The sequence below is a fragment of the Euprymna scolopes genome, chromosome 6, assembly GCF_053919585.1.
Source record: "Euprymna scolopes isolate OS-2025 chromosome 6, ASM5391958v1, whole genome shotgun sequence".
NCBI lineage: Eukaryota > Metazoa > Mollusca > Cephalopoda > Sepiida > Sepiolidae > Euprymna > Euprymna scolopes.
Genome location: NC_136487.1, coordinates 94,551,281 through 94,571,242, shown reverse-complemented (window position 1 = coordinate 94,571,242; position 19,962 = coordinate 94,551,281). Strand labels below are relative to the sequence as shown.

At 19.8% G+C, this 19,962-nt stretch overlaps 1 protein-coding gene across 18 annotated transcripts in view; it reads right to left on the bottom strand.

The window, feature by feature from the left end:
- The window catches only part of LOC145277807 (uncharacterized), a 262,143-nt gene that overhangs the window by 206,548 nt on the left and 35,633 nt on the right, over positions 1-19,962 (bottom strand). For 16 of the 18 annotated variants that reach the window (XM_080129669.1, XM_080129671.1, XM_080129670.1 and 13 more), the window contains exon 5: positions 631-777. The exons of the other annotated variants lie outside the window; for them this stretch is intronic. In XM_080129669.1, the coding sequence (XP_079985795.1) occupies positions 631-777 (147 nt within the window). The remainder of the gene's footprint in view (positions 1-630; positions 778-19,962) is intronic. 18 annotated transcript variants of the gene reach the window in all.

Genomic DNA, 19,962 nt, shown 5'->3' with positions numbered 1-19,962 from the left:
TTTCACAAGAAACACTCGTCTAGCTGTAAACACTATCAATAATTCCCTTCACTCTTTATCTGTGCCTAAACCTAAACGTAGATTCCATGAACAAAGCTTCTTTCTTAGAACTGCACGCCTGTGGAATTGTCTTCCGTTTTCCTGCTTTCCGGCTGACTACAATGTGGTTGTCTTCAAGTCTAACGTAAATAAGTTCTTGATTAGCCGTTCCATATAAGTTATCAAATTTACCGAATTTTCATTACTAACGATTATTATATTGTCCAATTTCTACTGTATACTCTTTAACCCTTATCCTTGAGTGGCCTCTTGCCCTTGATAATGTGGTGATGCCTATGTAAAAAAAAAAAACATCTTTCGCATGCACACACTTTTCAAAGCTGGTGATCCTACATCTTCTGTCTTTTTTCAGTATGAAACATTAAATTCTCATTTATATTTTAAACCAACTTAGCTGCAAAAGAGTATTTCACTTCGTTTTTAAATGCCACACAATTGTTACATGCAGCAAACAAAATGGAATAAATGGAAATATTTTCACAAAGCAACATGCCTACTTTTTAAAGTTTTAAGATAAAATAGTCACATGATCAAAACAATCCATGATAAAACGATTATTCTTTTACCAACCTGTATTTACAACGGCGTCACACTTGCTTCCAGTATAACCAGAAATGCATCCCTCCGGACAATATCCGCTAATAACATTGCATGCAACATTGTAACAATTACCACATTTGCTTAGGCATTTTGGACCGTAATAACCAGTCGGACATCCTTATAAGAAAATGTTGAAATTTATTAGAATTATTGAAAAACATAAATGAAAATGAATTTTATAAAATTGAGGCAACTAAATCATCATCATCATCACCATCATCATCATCATCATCTGTTTTACATGCTCACATATGTTGGACGGCTTTTAAAAAATTACTTCCAAACTCACCTATCTCTTATTATTTGGATTATTCAGACTACTGTTCACATCGTTTAGTTGGTGTAATCTCACTGTCACTGTCACTCTCTCTCTCTCTCTCTCTCTCTCTCTCTCTCTCTCTCTCTCTCTCTCTCTCTCTCTCTCTGTTAATGACTTCCCTTTTTTCTTGGTAGCCATCAGCATTGCTTAACGCCGATTAGTTGGGCTGTGAAGTGAATTCCAGAAATCTTTCTTCCATATTTTCAAATGAATTCCAAAGAAGACTTCGGACAGTGAAGTCCTGTTTTTTTGGAATTCTATCGGACTCAGCGAGCGACGTAAAATTCTCAACCGTCCCTAAGGCCTTTATTGAGAGGTTGAAATTGTGTCTCAAAAAACAACATTTCTTGAAGACGTTAACCCTGTCAGAGAAAGGAGACCGGTGTAAGAGTGACAGAGCCTATTACAAGCTGCGGACGGGAGACTCGTAAACAGTGATTTATTTCTTTGTCCCCCTTTCAAACGGATGAAGAAATAGCACATTTTTCAGAGAAAAGGAAAATTATTACTATATTATAAATTATTTGCCATACTCTCCAGCCCTCTCACTCACCGACTACCACTTTTTCATAAGAAATGTTTTAAAAACTTTTTCATAAGAAATGTTTTAAAAACGTAAGCAATATCAAAAACGCCTTCAGCGACTTCATCACCACCTGAACGTAAGATTTTTACGTTACAGATATTAATACACTTGTATTACCAGGAGGATTTTTTCTTCAAGCTTTGCTCTGACATTAAAGTTATCCTTAGCCAAATCAAGCTGCACTATTGAGATTTAAGAAACTCGCTTACCATATTCTTCTACCAAAATCTGAGGTGAATATTGATGTATAGTGAATTTAACGAATCTTGCTTTCCTGACTGCTGGAAAACCGCTTCTGTGATACTAGTTTTCAAGAATTCTAGGAAAGAACTGACCTATTAAATTATCGTCCCATTAGCCTTCTCCTGCTTTTCACCAAAATATTTGAGTCCTTAATTAATCAAGCTCTAGTCCATCACCGTACAGTTGCTAAACTCCTGACCGACAAGCAATATGGATTTAGGCAAGCCCGTTCCACAGCAGATATCCTAACTGTAATCTCTGAACGTATATACCGTTCACTGGACAAAACAGGGGAGGGTAGAGCAGTAACCCCCGATATATCTAAGGCTTTTGACAGGGTATGCCACGATTGTCTTCTAAGGAAAATTAGATCATATAGCATCACTGGAAGAATACATAATGTAATTAAATCCTTCTAAAGTAGGAGAAAAATCCAAGTTGTGTTCGACAGTCGTACATCCAAACAATATGATATAAATGCGAGAGTACCTCAGGGGTCTATCCTTTGACCTTTATTATTCCTGATATTCATAAATGACCTCCCGGATAAAATTGTTTCTAAAATGGGTATATTTGCTGATGACACTATTCTCTATAACAGGTACGAGGGGAAAACAAATGAACACATATCTAAGGAAATGGCAAAAACACTAAAGGATGACTTCAAATCTGTAGTGGAATGAGGACAAAAATGGATGGTCACATTCAATGTTGCCAAGACTAAACTTGTTTCCTTCAATAATTACAAGAAACCTTTTCTACTGGTGCATCTGCTACTTGTCTCTCACTCCTGAACAGGGTTCAAAAGAGAGTCGCCAACCTGATAAGTCCAGAACTGTCATCTAGCCTTCAGCCTCTGTCCCATCGACGAAATGTTCATCCCTCTGCCCATTCTACAAGTACTTAAATGGTAAATGCTCTGATGAACTACAAGCACTTGTACCCCCTAGACATAAATACTCCCAACAAACCCGATAAGCAACTCAATCCCACCCCTTCACAGAAGAGATCCCTAGGTGTAAGAAGGCCTTCTACTCTAATAGTTTCTTCCCCAGAACTGCTAGACTAGACTTCCGGGATTCTGCTTTCCCAACTGTACTGATATACAGAAGTTCAAGTGAAATATGAACAAACATCTTGCTACTCATCTCCCTTCATAATACCCCTGCAACTTATGTCCCCGATAGTAGCCCCCTACTTCAAAGTTGCACTGTGCCTTGTTTGGGGTGAAAATTGAATTTTTAAAAAATTCAGAAGCCTCAGTTGACCTTGAACTATTGAGCCCACAGTTTTCACTAATAAATATTACATTAGTTGTACCTACACATGTAATAGTCGTCTCACGTGAAAGATGTTCAAAATAGTAATCACAATAATCACATTTTTACATAATCAAAACACCAACGTTTAATGTCAGTAATGTCACACTTGTCTTCAGTATAACCAGAAATGCATCCTTCCAGACAATTTCCGCTTCTGACATTGCATGCAACATTATAACAATGGCCACATCTGCTGGACTGTAATAAGCAGTTTGACATCCTTAAAAATTAAACAAAATCTATTGCTGAGTTGAGCTAAAGTTTAAACAGACTCTCTTTGGATGTTACATAGAAATCACCAGCATTTGTTGGTTCGTTTTTCATGAAAATTTTTTAATTTTTCACTGGCAAACATCTACAAACATTTTTTTTAAATAAATCAGGAAAAATGAAGGAATTTATTTTGCATTATAATTTTTCCATTTGACCAATGTGTCTATATTTAAGTGATTGCTCTTAACTTTATAGCTTATCTTGACTATATATATTGTTTACTTGCAAAAATATGCAAATAATCTAATATCTTCATGAAACTTCCTGACATTATTTACATGTTTTTGACTACTGTACTAACAGCCATAATAAAGATTTTATTCTTCGTGAGATTTATAAATCATTTTGGCTACAATTTTAATTTTACCTCGAAAATTTGTTATTTCTATTTTTTCTCCTTTTTAAGGAAAGTAAGAATCATAGCATCACCCAAGTTGTGATACTGTGTCTGAGTAGTTTCTGTATATCTCAGCTTAGTCTTTTAATTACCTCGTTTACTGCTGCGATTGATGGAAATATGGGACTAAACGCATGTCCGGAGTTGCTGAAGATCTATGATGTCATGACAGAATGAGAATCATGGTAGAGAAATATTGTGAAAGTATACAGACCAACAATTGTATATGAAAGTATACAGACCAACAATTGTATATAAAAGTATACAGACCAACAATTGTATATGAAAGTATACAAACCAATAATTGTATATGAAAGTATACAGATCAACAATTGTATATGAAAGTATACAGACCAACAAAATCTGAGAGACTGATGATTGGGTTACCATGTACCCGGTGAATTGTGTCACTCAATGAGAAGAAGCTTTTTATTGATGATTTTAAGCAGCAAAAGCAGACAAGAAGTGGTTGCTAAGGGGTTAACGATATGGACTGACAGTCTGGGTGTTCCAAGTTCGAATCCAGTTCATTCCACAAGAATACTTTTACTTAGGGATGTTGGTAATCTTCACGTATTCCTCCCATAAGTCCCTAATGACTTTCTAGAAAGAATTACAACTAGAAAGATATCGGGGAACGGATGCAAACAATAATCATTTGAATGATGCTCAACAACAATAACAACAGCAGCATGTTCCATAATCTTCATAAATCTCTATAAATCTAAATAATATATAAATCTAAACAATCTATAAATCTAAATAATATATAAATCTATAAATCTAAATCATCTATAAATCTAAATAATCTATAAATCAATAAATCTAAATAATCTATAAATCTATAAATCTAAATAATCTATAAATCTATAAATCTAAATAATCTATAAATCTATAAATCTAAATAATCTATAAATCTAAATAATCTATAAATCAATAAATCTAAATAATCTATAAATATAAATAATCTATAAATCTATACATCTAAATAATCTATAAATCTATAAATCTAAATAATCTATAAATCTAAATAATCTATAAATCTATAAATCTAAATAATCTATAAATCTAAATAATCTATAAATCTATAAATCTATAAATCTACACAAATCTAAATAATCTATAAATCTATAAATCGAAATAATCTATGAATCTATAAATCTAAATAATCTATAAATCTAAATAATCTATGAATCTATAAATCTAAATAATCTAAATAAATCTAAATAATCTATAAATCTATAAATCTACATAATCTATAAATCTAAATAATCTATACATCTATAAATCTAAATAATCTATAAATCTATAAATCTACATAATCTATAAATCTAAATAATCTATAAATCTATACATCTAAATAATCTAAATAAATCTAAATAATCTATAAATCTATAAATCTAAATAATCTATAAATCTATAAATCTAAATCATCTATAAATCTTAATGATCTATAATTCTATAAATCTAAATAATCTATAAATCTATAAATCTAAATAATCTATAAATCTAAATGATCTATAAATCTATAAATATAAATAATCTATAAATCTATAAATCTAAATAATCTATAAATCAAAATAATCTATAAATCAATAAATCTAAATAATCTATAAATCTATAAATCTAAATAATCTATAAATCTATAAATCTAAATAATCTATAAATCTAAATAATCTATAAATCAATAAATCTAAATAATCTATAAATCTATAAATCTAAATAATCTATAAATCTATAAATCTAAATAATCTATAAATCTATAAATCTAAATAATCTATAAATCTAAATAATCTATAAATCAATAAATCTAAATAATCTATAAATATAAATAATCTATAAATCTATACATCTAAATAATCTATAAATCTATAAATCTAAATAATCTATAAATCTAAATAATCTATAAATCTATAAATCTAAATAATCTATAAATCTAAATAATCTATAAATCTATAAATCTATAAATCTACACAAATCTAAATAATCTATAAATCTATAAATCGAAATAATCTATGAATCTATAAATCTAAATAATCTATAAATCTAAATAATCTATGAATCTATAAATCTAAATAATCTAAATAAATCTAAATAATCTATAAATCTATAAATCTACATAATCTATAAATCTAAATAATCTATACATCTATAAATCTAAATAATCTATAAATCTATAAATCTACATAATCTATAAATCTAAATAATCTATAAATCTATACATCTAAATAATCTATATAAATCTAAATAATCTATAAATCTATAAATCTAAATAATCTATAAATCTATAAATCTAAATCATCTATAAATCTTAATGATCTATAATTCTATAAATCTAAATAATCTATAAATCTATAAATCTAAATAATCTATAAATCTAAATGATCTATAAATTTATAAATATAAATAATCTATAAATCTATAAATCTAAATAATCTATAAATCAAAATAATCTATAAATCTAAATGATCTATAAATCATAATAATCTATGAATCTAAATGATCTATAAATCTATAAATATAAATAATCTATAAATCTAAATAATCTATAAATCTATAAATCTAAATAATCTATACATCTAAATAATCTATAGATCTATAAATCTAAATAATCTATAAATCTAAATAATCTATAAATCTATAAATCTAAATAATCTATGAATCTAAATAATCTATAAATCTATAAATCTAAATAATCTATAAATCTAAATAATCTATAAATCTAAATAATCTATAAATCTAAATAATCTATAAATCTATAAATCTTAATAATCTATAAATCTATCAATCTAAATAATCTATAAATCTATAAATCTAATTAATCTATAAATATAAATGATCTATAAATCTAAATAATCTATAAATCTAAAAATCTAAATAATCTATATATCTAAATAATCAATAAATCTATAAATCTAAATAATCTATAAATCTAAATAATCTATAAATCTATAAATCTAAATAATCTAAATAAATCTAAATAATCTATAAATCTATAAATCAAAATAATCTATAAATCTATAAACCTTAATAATCTATAAATGTAAATGATCTATAAATCTATAAATCTAAATAATCTATAAATATAAATAATCTATAAATCTAAATAATCTATAAATATAAATAATCTATAAATCTATAAATCTATAAATTTAAATAATCTAAATAAATCTAAATAATCTATAAATCTATAAATCTAAAACATCTATAAATCTATAAATCTAAATAATCTATAAATCTACATAATCTATAAATCTATAAATCTAAATAATCTAAATAAATCTAAATAATCTATAAATCTATAAATCTAAATAATCTATAAATCTATAAATCTAAATAATCTATAAATCTAAATAATCTATAAATCCATAAATCTAAATAATCAATAAATATAAATAATCTATAAATATAAATGATCTATAAATCTAAATAATTTATAAATCTATAAATCTAAATAATCTAAATAAATCTAAATAATCTATAAATCTATAAATCTAAAAAATCTATATATCTATAAATCTAAAAAATCTATGAATCTAAATGATCTATAAATCTATAAATCTAAATAATCTATAAATCTAAATAATCTATAAATCTATAAATCTAAATAATCTATGAATCTATGAATCTAAACAATCTATAAATCTAAATAATCTATAAATCTATAAATCTAAAAAATCTATAAATCTAAATAATCTATGACTCTATAAATCTAAAAAATCTATAAATCTAAATGATCTATAAATCTAAATAATCTATAAATCTATAAATCTAAATGATCTATAAATCTTAATAATCTAAATAAATCTAAATGATCTATAAATCCATAAATCTAAATAATCTAAATAAATCTAAATAATCTATAAATTTATAAATCTAAATAATCTATGAATCTATAAATCTAAATAATCTAAATAAATCTAAATAATCTATAAATTTATAAATCTAAATGATCTATAAATCTATGAATCTAAATAATCTAAATAAATCTAAATTATCTATAAATCTATAAATCTAAATAATCTATGAATCTATAAATCTAAAAAATCTATAAATCTAAATAATCTATAAATCTATAAATCTAAATAATCTAAATAAATCTAAATAATCTATGAATTTATAAATATGAATAATCTTTAAATCTAAATAATCTATAAATCTTAATGATCTATAAATCTATAAATATAAATAATCTATAAATCTAAATGATCTATAAATCTATAAATCTAAATAATCTAAATAAATCTTAATGATCTATAAATCTATAAATCTAAATAATCTATGAATCTATAAATCTAAATAATCTACAAATCTAAATAATCTATAAATCTATAAATCTTAATAATCTAAATAATTCTAAATAATCTATAAATTTATAAATCTAAATAATCTTTAAATCTAAATAATCTATAAATCAAAATGATCTATAAATCTATAAATATAAATAATCTATAAATCTATAAACCTAAATAATCTATAAATCAAAATAATCTATAAATCTAAATGATCTATAAATCATAATAATCTATGAATCTAAATGATCTATGAATCTATAAATATAAATAATCTATAAATCTAAATAATCTATAAATCTAAATAATCTATAGATCTATGAATCTAAATAATCTATAAATCTAAATAATCTATATATCTATAAATCTAAATAATCTATAAATCTTAATGATCTATAAATCTATAAATCTTAATAATCTATAAATCTATAAATCTAAATAATCTATAAATCTAAATAATCTATAAATCTATTAATCTAAATAATATATACATCTAAATAATCTATAAATCTATAAATCTTAATAATCTATAAATCTAAATGATCTATAAATCTATAAATTTTAATAATCTATAAATCTAAATAATCTATAATTCTATAAATCTAAATAATCTATAAATCTATAAATCTAAATAATCTACAAATCTAAATAATCTATAAATCTATAAATCTAAATAATCTATAAATCTAAATAATCTATAAATCTAAATAATCTATAAATCTATAAATCTAAAGATTCTATAAATCTAAATAATCTATAAATCTATAAATCTAAATAATCTATGAATCTATAAATCTAAATAATAAATAAATCTAAATAATCTATAAATCTATAAATCTAAATGATCTATAAATCTATAAATCTAAATATTCTATAAATCTATAAATCTAAATAATCTATTAATCTATAAATCTAAATAATCTATAAATCTAAATAATCTATAAATCTAAATAATCTATAAATTAAAATAATCTATAAATATAAAAAATCTATAAATCCCAATAATCTATTAATCTTAATATTATATAAATCTAAATAATCTATAAATCTATGAATCGAAATAATCTATAAATATAAATAATCTATAAATCTATAAATCTAAATAATCTATAAATCTAAATAATCTATAAATCTATAAATCTAAATAATCTATGAATCTATACATCTAAATAATCTATACATCTCAATAATCTATGAATCTATAAATCTAAAAAATCTATAAATCTAAATGATCTATAAATCTATAAATCTTAATAATCTAAATAAATCTAAATAATTTATAAATCTATATATTTAAATAATCTATAAATCTAAATGATCTATAAATCTAAATAATCTATAAATCTATAAATCTAAATAATCTATAAATCTAAATGATCTATAAATCTATAAATCTTAATAATCTAAATAAATCTAAATAATCTATAAATCTATAAATCTAAATAATCTATGAATCTATAAATCTAAATAATCTATAAATCAAAATAATCTATAAATCTATAAATCCAAATAATCTAAATAAATCTAAATAATCTATAAATCTATAAATCTACATAATCTATAAATCTAAATAATCTATAAATCTATAAATCTAAATCATCTATAAATCTTAATGATCTATAAATCTATAAATCTAAATATTCTATAAATTTATAAATCTAAATAATCTTTAAATCTAAATAATCTATAAATCTTAATGATCTATAAATCTATAAATATAAATAATCTTTAAATCTATAAATCTAAATAATCTATAAATCAAAATAATCTATAAATCTAAATGATCTATAAATCATAATAATCTATGAATCTAAATGATCTATAAATCTATAAATATAAATAATCTATAAATCTAAATAATCTATAAATCTATAAATCTAAATAATCTATAAATCTAAATAATCTATAGATCTATAAATCTAAAGAATTTATAAATCTAAATAATCTATAAATCTATAAATGTAAATAATCTATAAATCTAAATGATCTATAAATCTAAATAATCTATGAATCTAAATAATCTATAAATCTAAAAAATCTATTAATCTATAAATCTAAATAATCTATAAATCTATAAATCTATAAATCTATAAATCTTAATAATCTATAAATCTATAAATCTAAATAATCTATAAATCTAAATAATCTATAAATCTATTAATCTAAATAATCTAGAAATATAAATAATCTATAAATCTATAAATCTTAATAATCTATAAATCTATAAATCTAAATAATCTATAAATCTAAAAAATCTATACATCTGTAAATCTTAATAATCTAAATAAATCTAAATAATCTATGAATCTATATATCTTAATAATCTATAAATCTAAATGATCTATAAATCTAAATTATCTATAAATCTATAAATCTAAATAATCTATAAATCTAAATGATCTATAAATCTATAAATCTAAATAATCTAAACAAATCTAAATAATCTATAAATCTATAAATCTAAATAATCTATGAATCCATAAATCTAACTAATCTATTAATCTAAATAATCTATAAATCTATAAATCTAAATAATCTAAATAAATCTAAATAATCTATAAATCTATACATCTACATAATCTATAAATCTAAATAATCTATAAATCTATAAATCTAAATAATCTATAAATCTATAAATCTAAATTATCAATAAATCTAAATAATCTATAAATCTATAAATCTAAATAATCTAAATTAATCTAAATAATCTATAAATCTATAAATCTAAATAATCTATAAATCTATAAATCTAAATAATCTATAAATCTTAATGATCTATAAATCTATAAATCTAAATAATCTATAAATTTATGAATCTAAATAATCTTTAAATCTAAATAATCTATAAATCTAAATGATCTATAAATCTATAAATATAAATAATCTATACATCTATAAATCTAAATAATCTATAAATCAAAATAATCTATAAATCTAAATGATCTATAAATCATAATAATCTATGAATCTAAAGTATCTATAAATCTATAAATATAAATAATCTTATAATCTAAATAATCTATAAATCTATAAATCTGAATTATCTATAAATCTAAATAATCTAAAGATCTATAAATCTAAATAATCTATAAATCTAAATAATCTATAAATCTATAAATCTAAATAATCTATAAATCTAAATAATCTATAAATCTATTAATCTAAATAATCTATAAATCTATAAATCTTTATAATCTATAAATCTTAATAATCTATCAATCTATAAATCTTAATAATCTATAAATCTATAAATCTAAATAATCTATAAATATAAATAATCTATAAATCTATTTATCTAAATAATCTATAAATCTAAATAATCTATAAATCTATAAATCTTAATAATCTATGAATCTATAAATTTAAATAATCTATAAATCTAAAAAATCTATAAATCTATAAATCTAAATAAAGTATAAATCTTTAAATCTAAATTATCTATAAATCTAAATAATCTATAAATCTATAAATCTTAATAATCTATAAATCTATAAATCTAAATAATCTATACATCTAAATAATCTATAAATCTATAAATCTTTATAATCTATAAATCTAAATGATCTATAAATCTATAAATTTAAATAATCTATAAATCTAAATAATCTATAAATCTATAAATCTAAATAATCTATAAATCTATAAATCTAAATAATCTACAAATCTAAATAATCTATGAATCTATAAATCTAAATAATATATAAATCTAAATAATCTATAAATCTAAATAATCTATAAATCTATAAATCTAAATAATCTATGAATCTATAAATCTTAATAATCTATAAATCTATAAATCTAAATAATCTATAAATCTAAATAATCTATAAATCTAAATAATCTATAAATCTATAAATCTAAATAATCTATAAATCTATAAATCTAAATAATCTATGAATCTATAAATCTAAATAATCAATAAATCTAAATAATCTATAAATCTAAATGATCTATAAATCTAAATAATCTATAAATCTATAAATCTAAATAATCTATAAATCTAAATGATCTATAAATCTATAAATCTTAATAATCTAAATAAATCTAAATAATCTATAAATCTATAAATCTAAATAATCTATGAATCTATAAATCTAAATAATCTGTAAATCAAAATAATCTATAAATCTATAAATTCAAATAATCTAAATAAATCTAAATAATCTATAAATCTATAAATCTACATAATCTATAAATCTAAATAATCTATAAATCTATAAATCTAAATCATCTATAAATCTTAATGATCTATAAATCTATAAATCTAAATATTCTATAAATTTATAAATCTAAATAATCTTTAAATCTAAATTATCTATAAATCTTAATGATCTATAAATCTATAAATATAAATAATCTTTAAATCTATAAATCTAAATAATCTATAAATCAAAATAATCTATAAATCTAAATGATCTATAAATCATAATAATCTATGAATCTAAATGATCTATAAATCTATAAATATAAATAATCTATAAATCTAAATGCTCTATAAATCTATAAATCTAAATAATCTATAAATCTAAATAATCTATAGATCTATAAATCTAAATAATCTATAAATCTAAATAATCTATAAATCTATAAATGTAAATAATCTATAAATCTAAATGATCTATAAATCTAAATAATCTATGAATCTAAATAATCTATAAATCTAAAAAATCTATTAATCTATAAATCTAAATAATCTATAAATCTATAAATCTGTAAATCTATAAATCTTAATAATCTATAAATCTAAATAATCTATAAATCTATTAATCTAAATAATCTAGAAATATAAATAATCTATAAATCTATAAATCTTAATAATCTATAAATCTATAAATCTAAATAATCTATAAATCTAAAAAATCTATAAATCTATAAATCTTAATAATCTAAATAAATCTAAATAATCTATGAATCTATATATCTAAATAATCTATAAATCTAAATGATCTATAAATCTAAATTATCTATAAATCTATAAATCTAAATAATCTATAAATCTAAATGATCTATAAATCTATAAATCTAAATAATCTAAACAAATCTAAATAATCTATAAATCTATAAATCTAAATAATCTATGAATCTATAAATCTAAATAATCTATAAATCTAAATAATCTATAAATCTATAAATCTAAATAATCTATAAATCTATAAATCTAAATTATCAATAAATCTTAATAATCTATAAATCTATAAATCTAAATAATCTAAATTAATCTAAATAATCTATAAATCTATAAATCTAAATAATCTATAAATCTATAAATTTAAATAATCTATAAATCTTAATGATCTATAAATCTATAAATCTAAATAATCTATAAATTTATGAATCTAAATAATCTTTAAATCTAAATAATCTATAAATCTAAATGATCTATAAATCTATAAATATAAATAATCTATACATCTATAAATCTAAATAATCTATAAATCAAAATAATCTATAAATCTAAATGATCTATAAATCATAATAATCTATGAATCTAAAGTATCTATAAATCTATAAATATAAATAATCTATAAATCTAAATAATCTATAAATCTATAAATCTAAATTATCTATAAATCTAAATAATCTAAAGATCTATAAATCTAAATAATCTATAAATCTAAATAATCTATAAATCTATAAATCTAAATAATCTATAAATCTAAATAATCTATAAATCTATTAATCTAAATAATCTATAAATCTATAAATCTTTATAATCTATAAATCTTAATAATCTATCAATCTATAAATCTTAATAATCTATAAATCTATAAATCTAAATAATCTATAAATATAAATAATCTATAAATCTATTTATCTAAATAATCTATAAATCTAAATAATCTATAAATCTATAAATCTTAATAATCTATGAATCTATAAATTTAAATAATCTATAAATCTAAAAAATCTATAAATCTATAAATCTAAATAATGTATAAATCTTTAAATCTAAATTATCTATAAATCTAAATAATCTATAAATCTATAAATCTTAATAATCTATAAATCTATAAATCTAAATAATCTATAAATCTAAATAATCTATAAATCTATAAATCTTTATAATCTATAAATCTAAATGATCTATAAATCTGTAAATTTAAATAATCTATAAATCTAAATAATCTATAAATCTATAAATCTAAATAATCTATAAATCTATAAATCTAAATAATCTACAAATCTAAATAATCTATGAATCTATAAATCTAAATAATATATAAATCTAAATAATCTATAAATCTAAATAATCTATAAATCTATAAATCTAAATAATCTATGAATCTATTAATCTTAATAATCTATAAATCTATAAATCTAAATAATCTATAAATCTAAATAATCTATAAATCTAAATAATCTATAAATCTATAAATCTAAATAATCTATAAATCTATAAATCTAAATAATCTATGAATCTATAAATCTAAATAATCAATAAATCTAAATAATCTATAAATCTATAAATCTAAATGATCTATAAATATATAAATCTAAATAATCTATAAATCTATAAATCTAAATAATCTATAAATCAAAATAATCTATAAATCTAAATGATCTATAAATTTAAATAATCTATAAATATAAATAATCTATAAATCCCAATAATCTATTAATCTTTATAATATATAAATCTAAATAATCTTTAAATCTATAAATCTAAATAATCTAAATAAATCTATAAATATAAATAATCTATAAATATAAATAATCTATAAATCTATAAATCTAAATAATCTATAAATCTATAAATCTAAATAATCTATAAATCTAAATAATCTATAAATCTATAAATCTAAATAATCTATAAATCTATAAATCTAAATAATCAATAAATATAAATAATCTATAAATATAAATAATCTATAAATCTATAAATCTAAATAATCAATAAATATAAATAATCTATAAATCAATAAATCTAAATAATCTATAAATCTAAATAGTCTATGAATCTATAAATCTAAATAATCTATAAATCTAAGTAATCTATAAATCTATAAATTTAAATAATCTAAATAAATCTATAAATATAAATAATCTAAAAATATAAATAATCTATAAATCTGTAAATCTTAATAATCTGTAAATCTATAAATCTAAATAATCTAAATAAATCTAAATAATCTATAAATCTATAAATCTAAATAATCTATAAATCTATAAATCTAAATAATCTATAAATCTAAATAATCTATAAATCTATAAATCTAAATAATCTATAAATCTAAATGATCTATTTATCTATAAATCTAAATAATCTATAAATCTATAAATCTTAATAATCTATAAATCTAAATAATCTATTAATCTAAATGATCTATAAATCTATAAATAAATAATCTATAAATCTATAAATCTAAATAATCTATAAATCTAAATAATCAATAAATCTAAATAATCTATAAATCTAAATAATCTATAAATCTAAATAATCTATAAATCTAAATAATCTATAAATCTATAAATCTAAATAATCTAAATAAATTTAGATAATCTATAAATCTATAAATCTTAATAATCTATAAATCTATAAATCTTAATAATCTTTAAATCTAAATGATCTATAAATCTATAAATAAATAATCTATAAATCTATAAATCTTAATAATCTATAAATCTTAATAATCAATAAATCTAAATAGTCAATAAATCTAAATAATCAATAAATCTAAATAGTCAATAAATCTAAATAATCTATAAATCTAAATAATCAATAAATCTAAATAGTCAATAAATCTAAATAATCAATAAATCTAAATAATCAATAAATCTAAATAGTCAATAAATCTAAATAATCAATAAATCTAAATAATCAATAAATCTAAATAATCTATAAATCTAAATAATCAATAAATCTAAATAGTCAATAAATCTAAATAATCAATAAATCTAAATAATCAATAAATCTAAATAGTCAATAAATCTAAATAATCAATAAATCTAAATAGTCAATAAATCTAAATAATCAATAAATCTAAATAATCTATAAATCTAAATAATCAATAAATCTAAATAGTCATTAAATCTAAATAGTCAATAAATCTAAATAATCTATAAATCTAAATAATCAATAAATCTAAATAGTCAATAAATCTAAATAATCAATAAATCTAAATAATCAATAAATCTAAATAATCTATAAATCTAAATAATCAATAAATCTAAATAGTCAATAAATCTAAATAATCAATAAATCTAAATAATCAATAAATCTAAATAGTCAATAAATCTAAATAATCTATAAATCTAAATAATCAATAAATCTAAATAATCTATAAATCTAAATAATCAATAAATCTTAATAATCAATAAATCTAAATAATCTATAAATCTAAATAATCAATAAATCTAAATAGTCAATAAATCTAAATAATCAATAAATCTTAATAATCAATAAATCTAAATAATCAATAAATCTAAATAATCTATAAATCTAAATAATCAATAAATCTAAATAGTCAATAAATCTAAATAATCAATAAATCTAAATAATCAATAAATCTAAATAATCTATAAATCTAAATAATCAATAAATCTAAATAGTCAATAAATCTAAATAATCTATAAATCTAAATAATCAATAAATCTAAATAGTCAATAAATCTAAATAATCAATAAATCTAAATAATCAATAAATCTAAATAGTCTATAAATCTAAATAATCAATAAATCTAAATAGTCAATAAATCTAAATAATCAATAAATCTAAATAGTCAATAAATCTTAATAATTAATAAATCTAAATAATCAATAAATCTAAATAATCTATAAATCTAAATAATCTATAAATCTAAATAATCAATAAATCTAAATAGTCAATAAATCTTAATAATTAATAAATCTAAATAGTCTATAAATCTAAATAATCAATAAATCTAAATAGTCTATAAATCTTAATAATCAATAAATCTAAATAGTCTATAAATCTAAATAATCTATAAATCTAAATAGTCAATAAATCTAAATAATCAATAAATCTAAATAGTCTATAAATCTAAATAATCAATAAATCTAAATAGTCAATAAATCTAAATAATCAATAAATCTAAATAGTCAATAAATCTAAATAATCAATAAATCTAAATAGTCAATAAATCTAAATAATCAATAAATCTAAATAGTCAATAAATCTAAATAATCAATAAATCTAAATAGTCAATAAATCTAAATAATCAATAAATCTAAATAATCAATAAATCTAAATAGTCTATAAATCTAAATAATCAATAAATCTAAATAGTCAATAAATCTAAATAATCAATAAATCTAAATAGTCAATAAATCTAAATAATCAATAAATCTAAATAATCAATAAATCTAAATAGTCTATAAATCTAAATAATCAATAAATCTAAATAGTCAATAAATCTAAATAATCAATAAATCTAAATAGTCAATAAATCTAAATAATCAATAAATCTAAATAATCAATAAATCTAAATAGTCAATAAATCTAAATAATCAATAAATCTAAATAGTCAATAAATCTAAATAATCAATAAATCTAAATAGTCAATAAATCTAAATAATCAATAAATCTAAATAATCAATAAATCTAAATAGTCTATAAATCTAAATAATCAATAAATCTAAATAGTCAATAAATCTAAATAATCAATAAATCTAAATAGTCTATAAATCTAAATAATCAATAAATCTAAATAGTCAATAAATCTAAATAATCAATAAATCTAAATAGTCAATAAATCTAAATAATCAATAAATCTAAATAATCAATAAATCTAAATAATCAATAAATCTAAATAATCTATAAATCTAAATAATCAATAAATCTAAATAATCAATAAATCTAAATAATCTATAAATCTAAATAATCAATAAATCTAAATAGTCAATAAATCTAAATAATCAATAAATCTAAATAATCAATAAATCTTAATAGTCAATAAATCTAAATAATCAATAAATCTAAATAATCAATAAATCTAAATAATCAATAAATCTAAATAATCTATAAATCTAAATAATCAATAAATCTAAATAATCAATAAATCTAAATAATCTATAAATCTAAATAATCAATAAATCTAAATAGTCAATAAATCTAAATAATCAATAAATCTAAATAATCAATAAATCTTAATAATCAATAAATCTAAATAATCTATAAATCTAAATAATCAATTAATCTAAATAGTCAATAAATCTAAATAATCAATAAATCTAAATAATCAATAAATCTAAATAATCTATAAATCTAAATAATCAATAAATCTAAATAGTCAATAAATCTAAATAATCTATAAATCTAAATAGTCAATAAATCTAAATAGTCAATAAATCTAAATAATCAATAAATCTAAATAATCAATAAATCTAAATAGTCAATAAATCTAAATAATCTATAAATCTAAATAGTCAATAAATCTAAATAATCTATAAATCTAAATAATCAATAAATCTAAATAATCAATAAATCTAAATAATCAATAAATCTAAATAATCAATAAATCTAAATAATTTATGAATCTAAATAATCTACAACAAAATCTATTTAGGTTGTTACTCTTCACTTTATAACACATCATGATTTCTTATCAACGATTCCAGTAAAACCAAGACACTAAAAAGAAAGATATACAGAAAGAAAGATATACAGAGTGAAAGGATAAAATCGTCACCACAGAAAAGACGACATGATTCAATTTCTGTTTGAGATGAAAACCGGTTTTCTTTTTGTGTTGGAGACTATCTACTAGTTGGCCAGTTGTGTATACATTCTAAGAGTGATAGGAGCCTTCTATCATGTCAGAAAGTGATATAATGTTCAACTAGCGAGATCATAGATGCTTGAGGACACAGTGCAATGAAGTTTCCGGCCACAGTTATGGTCTTTGGTATGGATTCAAGTGAGGGCCTCATCATGCCACCTCACATCTTCGAAGTCAGCTTGAAAGTCAACACCAAAGTGTACTTGGATATGCTGAAGAGTGTGGTGATCCCCTGGTGCAATCAGGTGGCCGCTGGTAGATTATGGGTGTGGTAGCGGGACTTGACGCCGGAACACAAGTCCAAAGAGACCCAGGCTTGGCTTCAGAAGGAGTGCTACGACTTTGTACCAATCTCTCACTGGCCTCCCCTCCTCCAAAGACCTGAAGCCGCTGGACTACTTTGTTTGGTCATGCATTGAGAACATCACCAACATAATTGGTTTGGACTGATGAATGTTTCTTTATGAAATTAAGAGCACTGGCATAGAAAGATGCAAAGATTTTAGCCATGATTGTTAATCAGGCTGACACCCTGAAAATTTGTCAAGATGAAATAAGTATCTGAAAACATATAAATAATTAGCGCTTCTACACTATCAGAACGAAATTTTGTAGTTGATAAATGGAGTTTTCAGATTAAAAACAATGATTCGTACTGTGTTTTTGCTTTGTTTTTTTGTCAATTCTAATAAATTGCAATGTTCGCTTTCAAATTATGCAGTTGAAATTACCTAATATTACTGAATTATTAAAACAAACAACTTAATCGTGTTAGCATGGGAAAATTGCAGCTATCTCGTTTTTATAAAATAAATCGAAACGGAAATTTTTTTTTTAATTCTCCTGTCTTACATAAGCAAATACGATCGTTTTTTGTTCTTTTTTTCAAATTCTATTTTCTATTTTCATTAATAAATAATTTTCTACCTGATCGATTTTTGTAATTTTTGGACATAATCATCTTAAAAATACAAGGAATACTGAGATACGAGTGGCGTGCAATAAGTAATGCCCCTGGCCCACTTCCCATAGCAGTAGAGTAATGAAACTTGGCACAGTTATTAGGCTTTCTCTACATAGGAACTACCCAGAGTTATGCATTTCTCCCATCGTTTCATGCAGCTCTGGAAA